The sequence below is a fragment of the Cynocephalus volans genome, chromosome 6 (assembly GCF_027409185.1).
Source record: "Cynocephalus volans isolate mCynVol1 chromosome 6, mCynVol1.pri, whole genome shotgun sequence".
NCBI classification, from domain to species: Eukaryota; Metazoa; Chordata; class Mammalia; order Dermoptera; family Cynocephalidae; genus Cynocephalus; species Cynocephalus volans.
This window is the reverse complement of record NC_084465.1, coordinates 66,592,907-66,605,282: the sequence shown is the minus strand read 5'-3', so window position 1 is coordinate 66,605,282 and position 12,376 is coordinate 66,592,907. Positions and strand designations below refer to the sequence as shown.

The 12,376-nt window shown below is 37.4% G+C and overlaps 1 protein-coding gene across 1 annotated transcript; it reads left to right on the top strand.

The window, feature by feature from the left end:
* The first annotated feature begins 1,830 nt into the window (after window positions 1-1,830).
* SAMD9 (sterile alpha motif domain containing 9) lies at window positions 1,831-6,597 on the top strand. The gene has a single exon (XM_063101049.1). It carries the CDS (start codon window positions 1,831-1,833, stop codon window positions 6,595-6,597), a length of 4,767 nt encoding a protein of 1,588 aa, XP_062957119.1.
* The last annotated feature ends 5,779 nt before the right edge of the window (window positions 6,598-12,376 follow it).

Below are 12,376 nucleotides of genomic sequence, written 5' to 3'. Positions count from 1 at the left end.
AAATAATAAATAAAGATCATTCTAAGGAGGTCTCAGAAATGAGGAGCTTATTGGAAACTAGGGCAAAGATCACCCTTGCTACAAACTTGCAAGGAACATGAGGGTATTCTGTTCATGCCCAAAAGTTTTATCGAATGAGGAACTTCAAAGTGCTAATCCAGGGTATTTGGCAGAAGAAATTTCGAAGCAGCAAAGCATTCAGGAAGTTTCATGGCCACTTGCAACAGCCTGCACTGTGTTATGGTGGCAGAGGCATGATGTAAAGCCAGAAGCCGAGTGTAAAGGGAAGCAGAGCATAAAGATTTTAAACATATGCAGCCTCACCATGTGGTAGAGAAGCAGAGAGCATTTTTAGGAGAAAAATTCGATGGCACGGCCCAGCAACTGTTTGCTAAGGAGATTAATACAGAAGAAAGGGATTTGGGGTTTTGGGGGGGGTGTTTTTTTCTTTATTAATTTTATTATTTTTTTTACATTCTATGAAGTTGTTGCAGAGCAGTTAGGAGGGAGGGTGAGGGGGAAGGGGAAGGAAATGGGATGGAAGAAGGAGGAAGAAGGAGGGTGGGATTGAGGCCTGAAGCACCCCCTTCATTCCCACAGGGAAGACCAGGGGGCTTCTGGCAGTGGCTTGGTCATTGCTGGGCTGGGTGCAGATGTCAGGGGGGTGTGGCAAAAGCCCTCAGCCCCCCACTGCCCCAGCTTGGGGCACAGAAGAAAGGGATTTTGAAGAGAAGGGAGAAAACACCTTGAAAGCATTTCAGAGGCTTCCTCTTCCATTATGGGCCCAGGGGCCTAGGGAGACAGAGGGGAAAGGCCTGAGGCTCCCTCCACGGGCTCCCTTCCCAGGGTCACCTCAGGAAGCTGCTTCCTGCCCCAGCACCCTGGCTGCTTTGGCTTCTCCAGCTGTGGCTCAATTGGTCACAGGTAGGGCTGGACCTGCAGCTTTGGAAAATACAAGCAAGAAGCCTTGGTGGCGTCCACGTAGTGTTAAGTATGCAGGCTCACAGAATGCCAGAGCTGTGGAGGCTCCCAAGCCTCAAAGAATGTATAGAAAAGCCTGGGGGCCCAGGAAGAGATCTGTCACAGGGCAGATTCACCACTTAGAACCTTTGCTAGAGCGATGAGGGGGAATGTGAGGTTGGAGTTGCAGCAGAAAAACCCCATTCCTGGTACCAAAATCTGTATTAGTCAGAGTTCTCCAGAGAGACAGAATCAGTAGGATATGTTATAAACGTAGGAGAGGGGATTTATTAGTGGAATCAGCTCTGTGGCGTTAGTGGTTGTGAAGTCCCACAATTGGTTGTCTGCAAACTGGATACCAGTAGTGTGGCTCAGTCCAAGTCCAAAGGCCCCAAAACCAGGGAAGCCAATGGTGTCCTTGGTGTAAGTTCTGGAACACAACAGCTGAAGAGTCTCAAGCTCTGATGTTCACAGACAGGAGAGAAGAATGTATCCCAGCTCCAGCGGATAGAAAGAAAGATTTACCTTTTTCTCCATTTTTTGTTCTCTCCGGACCCCCAGTGGATTTGATGGTTTCCCCCCCCCCACCCCCATATCAAAGGCAGATTTTTCCCACCCAGTCACTCAAGCTGTCATGCTAATCTCTTCTGGAACACTCTCCTGGACACACCTAAAAAGATAGCTTTACCAGGTTTCTTGACATTCCTTAATCTGATCAAGATGTTGCCTGGAATTAACCTTCACAATATCCTTCTGAACTTTTTAAATTTTATAACACATGCATGTATTACCTCTTGAAAACTGATTGTTTTAAAAATATATTTATAAAAGTACTAAATTGTATTTCTTTTTCTATATTCAGGTATCAGAATGGCAGAGCCGCTGAACCTTCCAGAAAATACAGATGATTGGACAAAGGAGGATGTTAATCGGTGGTTAGAAAGTCATAAGATTGACCAAAAACACAGGGAAATCTTGACTACACAAGATGTGAATGGAGCAATCTTGAAGTGGTTAAATAAAAAACATCTTGTTGATATGGGCATAACACATGGACCAGCTATCCAAATAGAGGAACTATTCAAACAATTGCAGAAAACATCCTCTGAAGATCTTACTCAGACATCTAAAAGGAAAAAAGGCAGTAAAAATGTTCCTAAAAAACAGACTGTGATGCAAGAGGAAAGTAGAGAAACTTCAATGCAAAAACAGAAGAATAAAGAGAATTCAGATATGGCTAATGCGCCTACAATGAGTACAGTTCCTAAAGGTTCTGAGTCACTAAAAAATAAGCTCACAGATGATGAAATAGATGACAAAAAGGAAAAGCAGCCATCCACAGAACTGACATGTGTTTCATACCCTTTTGATGAATTCAGTAATCCATATCGTTACAAATTGCATTTTTGTCTACAGCCTGAAACAGGACCACGCAATCTCATTGATCCAATACATGAATTCAAAGCCTTCACAAATACAGAAACAGCCACAGAAGAGGATATTAAGATGAAATTTAGCAATGAAGTTTTTCGATTTGCTGCAGCTTGTATGAATTCACGTACCAATGGCACCATTCATTTCGGAGTCAAAGACAAACCCCACGGAAAAATAGTTGGCACAAAAGTCATCAGTGTCACTAAAGATGCCCTCATTAACCACTTCAATCTGATGATACATCAGTATTTTGAAGACCATCAGGTCCAACAAGCAAAGAAGTGCATTCGAGAGCCAAGATTTGTGGAAGTGTTAATGCCAAATAGTACTTTATCTGACAAATGTGTTATTGAAGTAGATGTCATTCCTCAATACTCTGAATGTAAACATGATTATTTCCAGGTTAAAATGCAAAATTACAACAACAAAACATGGGAACAAAGTTCAAAATTCTCAGTCTTTGTGCGAGATGGGGCCAGCACAAAGGACCTCATGAAAAATAAAGTTGATTTCAGAGCATTTAAATTAGATTTAAAAACACTAGCAGAGTCTAGGAAAGAAGCAGAAGAAAAATGCAGAGTAAAAACAAGTAAAAAGGAAAGTGAGGGACCAAAGCTGGTGAAACTGTTGACAGGAAATCAGGATTTGTTAGATAATTCACACTATGACTGGTACATTCTTGTAACAAATAAATGCCACCCAAATCAAAAAGTACACTTAGACTTCTTAAAGGAAATTAAATGGTTTGCTGTGTTGGAGTTTGATCCTGAATCTGGGAGTAATGGAGTAGTCAAAGCTTACAAAGAAAGTCGAGTAGCAAACCTTCACTCTCCAAGTCTGTATGTGGAAGGGAAAACCACACCAAATGAGAAGATTTCTAGTCTGAATCTTTACCAGCAACCCAGCTGGATTTTCTGCAATGGCAGGTTAGACCTTGACAGTGAAAAATATAAACCCTTAGATCCAAGTTCCTGGCAAAGAGAACGAGCTTCTGAAGTCAGGAAACTGATTTCATTTCTTACACATGAAGACATAATGCCAAGAGGGAAGTTTTTGGTGGTGTTTCTATTACTCTCTTCCGTGGATGACCCAAGAGACCCCCTCATTGAGACTTTCTGTGCTTTCTACCAAGATCTCAAAGGAATGGAAAATATACTGTGTATTTGTGTGCATTCACACATATGTCAGGGATGGAAAGATCTACTTGAAGCAAGATTAACAAAACAGCAAGATGAATTATCAAAACAATGTATTTCTACTTTAAGTCTTGAAGAGATAAATGGCACTATCCTTAAACTAAAATCTGTGACTCAATCTGTAAAGAGATTTTTGCCATCTATTGGCTCATCTACTGTCCTTTTGAAAAAGGAAGAAGATATCATGACTTCTCTGGAAATTCTCTGTGAAAATGAATGTGAAGGTACACTCTTAGAGAAGGACAATAATAAATTCCTTGAATTTAAGGCATCAAAAGAGGAAGACTTCTATCGAGGTGGCAAAGTATCATGGTGGAACTTCTACTTTTCTTCTGAAAACTATTCTTCACCTTTTGTCAAAAGGGATAAATATGAAAGACTTGAAGAAATGATTCAAGACTGGGCAGATTCTTCTAAACCAATATGTACCAAAATTATCCATCTGTACCATCATCCAGGCTGTGGGGGGACTACCTTGGCTATGCATATTCTCTGGGAACTAAGGAAAAAATTCAGATGTGCTGTGCTGAAAAACAAGACAGTGGATTTTTCTGAAATTGGAGAACAGGTGACCAATTTGATCACCTATGGAACAACGAACCATCAGGAATACTTACCTGTATTGCTCCTTGTTGATGATTTTGAAGAACAAGATAATGTCTATCTTCTGCAGGCCTCTATTCAAACAGCTGTAGCTAAAAAATACATTCGATATGCGAAGACTCTAGTGATCATCCTAAATTGCATGAGATCACAGAATCCTGAAAAAAATGCAATGATCCCAGACAGTATCGCGTTGATACACCAACTATCTCCCAAAGAACAGAGAGCTTTTGAGCTTAAGCTGAAAGAAATCAAAGAACAGCACAAAAACTTTGAAGATTTTTATTCTTTCATGATCATGAAAACCAATTTTAATAAACAGTACATAGAAAATGTGGTCAGGAATATCCTGAAAGGGCAGAATATTTCTACAAAGGAAGCAAAGCTCTTTTCTTTTCTGGCTCTTCTTAATTCATATGTGCCTGATACCACCATTTCACTATCCCAGTGTGAAAAGTTCTTAGGAATCGGAAACAAGACAGCCTACTGGGGAAAAGAAAAACTTGAAGACAAGATGGGCACCTACTCTACAATTCTGATAAAAACAGAGGTCACGGAATGCGGGAAGTACTGTGGAGTGCGCATCATTCACCCTTTGATTGCAGTTCTCTCACTGGAAGAATTGAAGAAAAGCTATCACTTGGATAAAAGTCAAATTATGCTGGATATGCTAACAGAAAATTTGTTCTATGATTCTGGTATAGGAAAAAGCAAATTTTTCCAAGATGTGCAAACACTGCTGCTCACGAGACAGCGTGATGGATATGAAGGTGAAACAGCAACTTGGTTTTCCCCATTTATTGAAGCATTACATAAAGATGAAGGAAATGCAGCAGTTAAAGCGGTACTGCTTGAAGGTATCCATCGATTCAACCCAAATGCATTCATTTGCCAAGCTTTGGCAAGACATTTCTACATTAAAGAGAAGGACTTTAGCAATGCTCTAAATTGGGCAAAACAAGCAAAAAAGATAGAACCTGACAATTCTTATATTTCAGATACACTGGGTCAAGTCTACAAAAGCAAAATAAGATGGTGGATAGAGGATAATGGAAGAAACAGGAGCATTTCAGTCGATGATCTAACTGGTCTTCTGGATTTAGCAGTACATGCCTCAAATGCATTCAAAGAATCGCAACAGCAAAGTGAAGACAGACAATATGAAGGGCAGGAAAGGCTGTGTCAGAAGTCCAAAAGGAGATATGATACTTACAATATAGCTGGTTATCAAGGGGAGATAGAAGTTGGATCCTACACAATCCAGATTCTCCAGCTCATTCCTTTTTTTGACAATAAAAATGAACTATCAAAAAAAGATATGGTCAATTTCCTATCAGGAAGTAATGATATTCCAGGGGATCCAAACAACGAATTTAAATTAGCCCTCAAGAACTTTATTCCTTATCTAACTAATTTGCAACATTCTTTGAAAAAGTCTTTTGATTTTTTTGATGATTACTTTGTCCTTCTAAAACCCAGGAACAACATTAAGCAAAACGAAGAGACCAAAACTCGGAGGAAGGTGGCTGGATATTTTAAAAAGTATGTAGATACATTTGTTTCCTTAGAGGAATCACAAAACATAGATTTTGGATCAAAGCTCAGTTTGCCCCTTAAAGCAGAGAAGTATCGGAATAGCCTAATAGCTTTAAAAGCAGACAAGTTTTCTGGGCTCTTGGAATACCTTGTCAAAAGTCAAGAAGATGCTGTAAGCACTGTGGAAGATATAGTAAACAAATATACTCTCCTCTTTGAACAATGCTCTGTCAGAATTCAGCCAAAAGAAAAGCAAAATTTCATCCTGGCCAACATCGTTCTCTCCTGTATTAAACCTACCTCCAAATTAGTGAAGCCAATTAAAAAACTGAAAGATCAGCTTCGAGAAGTCTTGCAACCAATAGGACTGACTAGTCGATTTTCAGAACCTTATTTCCTAGCTTCCCTCTTATTCTGGCCAGAAAACCATCAACTAGATCAAGATTCTAAACAAATGGAAAAGTATGCTCGATCACTGGAAAATTCTTTCAGAGGGCAATATAAGCATATGCATCGTACAAAGCAACCAATTGCATATTTCTTTCTCGGAAAAGGTAACAATATGAACAGACTGGTTCACAAAGGAAAAATTGATCAATGTTTTGGAAAGACACCTGATAGTAATTCCTTGTGGCAAAGTGGACATGTATGGAAGAACGAAAATGTCCGAAACCTTTTGCTTCGTTTACATGGGCGAGCTGAAAATAATTGTTTGTATATAGAATATGGAATCAATGAAAAAATCACAATACCCATCACACCCACTTTCTTGGGTCAACTTAGAAGTGGCAGAAGCATAGAAAAAGTGTCTTTTTACCTGGGATTTTCCATTGGAGGCCCACTTGCTTATGACATTGAAATTGCTTAAGAGCCTGATCTTCTCCCTCGAGGAATGTGGTCTTGGTACCACCTAATTTTTTTTTTAGATCCAAGACCTATACTTTAAACTGGCAAATTTATTTATATAGCCCCTGGCTTTTCAGCCCAGTACATACGATATTTAATTTCCTCTTAAGCATAAGTCCTACCAAGATGGTGATGAAGAAAGAAAGAGTAAAAGATGAGGAAAGTAGCAAATCTCTTCTTTGGTTTGGATAACATAACACCATCAAAAACAAAATAATAGGGCGCTATGGATGAAATTAGGAGATGGAGCTATGGATGGAATTGGGTGAGATAATGATACTATGGTTATGTTTTTTAAAGAGTGTTTGTCTTTTAGAGAAACATACTAAAGTATTTGTGAATAAATGATATGATCTAGGATTTGCTTCAAAGTAATTTTGTGTATGGAGTACAGGGGTGGTAAAAAAAAAAAAAATAGTAGATAGGCAGTATAACCGAACAAGATTGGGCCTGAGTTAACAATTGCTGCACGATGGGTACATGGATTTCACTATACTCTTCTCTCCCCTTTGACTGTGCTTTTGAAATTTTCTGTTATAAAACATCTATAAAACAAAAACAAACAAAGAATTCAATTTGTTTTTGCCTTCTAAGTCTTATTAGAATTTTCTTGCTGGGGGAAATTTTCCCTTGCTCCTGCATGAAATTTCAGCTTCATAAATTATAAGCTCACTCTTTTTAATTATTATTATTAATTCACAAATTAAAACTGTATATATTTATGGTGTCCAATGTGATGTTTTGATATACACATTGTGAAATAATTAAATCAAGTTAATTAGCATATCCATCACCTCACAACACTTTGTGGTGAGAACATTTAAAATCTCCCTTTGCAATTTCAAGTATACAAGACCTTATTAACTATACTCACCATGCTGTACAATAGATCTTCAGAGACTATCCCTTCTCTGTAACTGAAACTTTATACCATTTGACCAATACATCCTCATTTTATCCCCTCATTATTTTTATATCCCTTGCCCCTCCAAATCTCTCCCTGCTGTATAATTTGGAATGTGCTAGAAAAGAGTTCATACACACCAAAACATTTATAGATTTTTCTTCTTCTCTATTCTAGACTCTGTTCTGACTCTATTCTAGTCAAGAACTCCATCTCAGTTAAAATATGTGTACTAATATTTTCTGTTCTTTTCTCTATTTTTAAAACTTAAATATGTGTTGTACACCATCATCATTGTATCATAGCCAAGTTTCAAATTCTATGGCAGCCCTTATAGCCCGAGAGTCCTACATCACCTCTGAAACATTCCAAGTGAATCAAAAAGTACATTCTCTTTTATCAATGGAAGGAGAAAATTGTTTAGTTTGAAATCCAGAAATCTACCAGTTAGTAAGATGCTATCATCGTCTCTTCCTAGTTTCAGTACAGTTTAAACCCATATTTTAGTAATTCACTTAGATGATGATCCACAAGTGAAAGTCCCTCCAGTAAACAGATGGCGCATTTAAAAGGAGTTGCTATGGTTTGGATGTGGTTTGTCCCCACCAAAACTCATGTTGAAATTTAATTGCCAATGTAACAGTGTTGGGAAGTGGGGCCTGTAAGTGGTGATTAGGTCTTTAAGACAGATTAATGTCTTTCTCATGAGACTGGGTTAGCTCTCAAAAGAGCAGATTGTTACGAAGCAAGGCTGCCTCTCATGTTTGGCCTCTGTTTTGCATGGGCCCCTTCCTTTTCTGCGTTCCACCATAAGTTCAAGCAGCTTGAGGCCCTCACCAGATGGGCTGCCCTATCTTGGACTTCTCAGCCTCCAGAATCATGAGCTGATAAAAGTTTTAAAATTAACTTCTTTTCTTTATAAATTACCCAGTCCCAGGTATTCTGTTACAGCAACAGAAAACAGCTGAGACAGGAATCTTTTGAAGAGAGTTTAATAAAGGAATTTTCAAAAGTGTAGGTAAGATGTAGGGAAATCTCAAGGATAAAGCAGTGCCCTGGGGCTAGCTAGTAAAATCAGGAGTCCTTACTATTCCTAAGCTTGAAAGGGCAAGAGAAGAGAACTGTTAGCAGAATGGGGGGCGGGGGAACACTTTCTGGAGAGGACTGCTTAGTAGGAGCTATGATCTTCAGCAGAGAGATGCAGCAAGACTTGGATACCCCACAAGGAGAAAACCCAGGGGAATAAATAATGTGACCTCTCTCTCTCTCCTCCTTCTATTCTCCTGCCTGTGCTTCCCATTGGCCCGAATCCAACCAAAAGCTACAGGGCAAGGGAGCCCATTGATAGTGCCCATACAGGTCAGTGGGGTACAGAAAAGAGGAGAGCATTTGGAGGGACAAACAAGATATTCTGCACCATATCCCTGAAACCCTTTGATTCCTACAATCATCTCCAACACCAATTTAAGTTTGGAATTTAGATGACAGTGATACATGATCTGAAAAAGCAAATTCCTTTCATCATCCCAGAATGATGATAGTGACATCTTAATCTGCTTTTGGTCATCACCCACTCACCTAATCCTCTTCCTGTTTTTTAATAAAGCAACTGAGGAGCCCTCAAATGGAATTCCTTAATGGACACATGTTTGGGAGCTAATTTAATCTCCTCTTTGCTTATATTTTTCATTCCCAACACCTACCTTTTTCCAGTTTATGGAAATTTTGTGTATGTTTCAGAAGAACTTTAAGCTCCAAAAAGGGGCTTTACTTTCGATCATTCCTTGCACCACATGGCAGGTTTTCAGACATGTACGAACACGGTACGTAAACTTACCAAGGTGGGCGGTGAGCAACAGAGTTCTATCTTTTGTATCTCAACTGCTTTTTGTTACACTATGCTTTTGCTATTACTGGTTATTGTTTTATGTTTATAGATTATGTTTCTCACTACCTTGGGGATGATATAACAATTTTCTAAGATTAACAATTTCTCTCTCCTTTTCAACAGATTTAAAAAAAAAAAACAGAATTGTTAGTCCAGGTCCTCCAAAAAAGAATTAAATGTGCAAAGAGTTTATTAGGGAGAAAGCCTAGGAGTAAAAATTGGGAATCTGGTAAGTCTAGGATGTTTTCACTTGGGGTCAGACTTGATTGCTCTCCCAGTCTCACCAGAATCCAATCCTGTACTCACTCTCTCTCTCTCTTCCCCAATATATACATGTGTGTATATATCTATATGTGTGTATATATATGAGAGTCAATATATATGATATATAGATATATCAGTAGATAAGGATAGAGATATATAAGTTTATAAAGATATGTACATACATATCAGTCAATATATCTTTATATATATGGTTCTATTTCTCTAGAGAACTTTGACTAATACAATCTTTGAACCAAACTTCAGCCACCAAAGGACTCCCACATCTCCCAGACACTAGCCTTCCTTAGTACCCTTGCTGTGATCAATCATCGGCTGGGAGAAGCCCATGGAATGTGTGGCCTTGGTGCAAATGTGGGAATGGATTTCAAAGCCCAGCAGATAGGGCCCTTGGTCAAATAAACTCTCTGTCTTAGAGATCTGCAAAGTGCATTCCCATGTCTGTCACAAACACCAAACACAAATAAAACAAAATTAAAATAGTTTTAAGTCTAAGATAAAAATGGATTACATTAACTACACTAAGACAACTTGATTTCTGAATATTTGTGTAAAGGCATGTATTGTTTCTACAGTTGTCTTTATAGAAAGCTTTAAGTGAGCTGAGTGATTTCTAAAATTTTACCATTAATCCAAAATTATCATATGGAAAAAAGTAATATAGCTAGTTTACTGGGGAAGAAAACAGTTAATATTCACACAATCAGATTTACTGGCCCATGCTAATTACTAGAAAGAGGATAACAAGAATCATATAAAACAAGTAAAATCATCATTCACAGAAATGAGCTGTTTAGTTTATTCTTGTAGTGTGTTTCATACAGCACTATATTCTGTAATCTGAAACAGGTCTTTAGAATTTCAAAAGTTTTGTGAACAAATCCACACACAGGATCAGCAATAGAAAAACAGTATGTAGCAATAATGTTCTTTTAATTTACTTTAACCTGCATTAAATACTACAACAACAGTTCAAGTATTTTTAGAGTCAGTAATAAATTCTGTTGCAGTTCACATTCTACTGAAAGTAGACTGAGGCAGTTTTAACTAATGTAACAAGTCCCTAATCACTCAAAAAAAAGTGAAATACTTAAGTGTAAATCTAGCAAAACATGTACAGAAATCTTATGCTAAAAACTACAAAGTACTGATGAAAGAAATCAAGAACTAAATAAATGGAGAGACATACTATGTTCATGGACTAAAAGTCTCAAGGTAGTAAAGGTGTCCATTCTCCTCAAATTGACATACAAGTTTAGTGCAATTTCTATTAATATCCTGGAAAGATTTTTTTGTAGATTTAGACAAGAATATTGTAAAATGTATATGAAAAGGAAAAGGGACTAGAATAGCTAAAACTATATTTTAAAAGAAGGATAAAGTAGGCAGAATCAGTCTACCTGATTTCAAGACATTATATAGTGACCATGATCAAGGCTGTGTGGTATTGGCAGAGGGATAGACACAATGGGACAAAATGGAGAACCCATAAATAGACACACACAATATGCTCGACCGATTTTTGACAAAGACGCAAAAGCAATTCAAAGGAGAAAGGATAGTTTTTTCAACAAATGGTGCTGGAGCAATTGAACATTCACAGGAAAAACAATGAACCACAACCTAATCCTCACATCTCATACAAAAATTAACTCAAAATGATCATAGACTTAATTATTACATTTTAAACTTTTTAAATTTTTTAATTTTTAAATTTTACAAAATTATAAAACTTTCAGAAAAAAAAATAGAAGAAAATCTCTGGTATCTAAAGCTAGAAAAAGAGTTCTTAGACCAAGAGCAAAATCCATAAAATCAAAAATTAATAAATTGAACTTAATGTCAAAGATTTGGGGGCTGTGTAAGATGAAAAGACATGACACGTAATGGAAGAAAATATTTTCAAACCACGTATATGACAAAGGACTACCTAGAATATACAAAGAACCTTCAAAAATCACTGTGAACAAAACAAAACAAAAAATCCAATTAGAAATGGGCAAAGGACATGAAGAAATATTTTATCAAAGAGGATATACAGATGGCAAATAAACACATGAAAAGATGCTCAACATCATTAGCAATTGGGGAAATGCTGATTAAAATCACAATGTGATGTCACTATGCACCTATCAGAGTGGTTAAAATTAAAAAATAGTGCCAACACCAAATTCTGGCAGGATTCAAGAAACTGGATCAATGAGTATGCATTGCTGATGGGATACAAAATGGTACAGCCACTCTGGAAAACAGTTTGGAAGTTTCTTTAAAATCTAAACATGCAACTGTCATATGACCCAGCAATTGAATGCAATGGGCATTTAATAAAATGAAATAAAGAAATAAAATTAAGAAATTAAAACTTATATTTACCCAAAAACCTGCACATAAATGCTTAAAACAGCTCCATTCATAACATCCTCAAATGGAAACTACTCAGACATCCTTTAAGAAGTAAATAGTTTAAACAAACTGTATAACTATCTATGAACAATTACTCAGCAATAAAACAAAATGAACTATTGATACACACAACAACTTGGATGGATCCTTAGAGAACTGGCTGCGTAAAAAAGCCAAATCAAAAGTTTATATACTGAGTGATTCCATTTGTGTAACATTCTCGAAATGCCAAAATTACAGAAATGAAGAACAGGTTAGTGGTTG

Excerpts from the sequence above, each read along its gene's own strand:
- SAMD9 (XM_063101049.1), top strand. The coding sequence starts at position 1,831 with ATGGCAGAGCCGCTGAACCTTCCAGAAAATACAGATGATTGGACAAAG.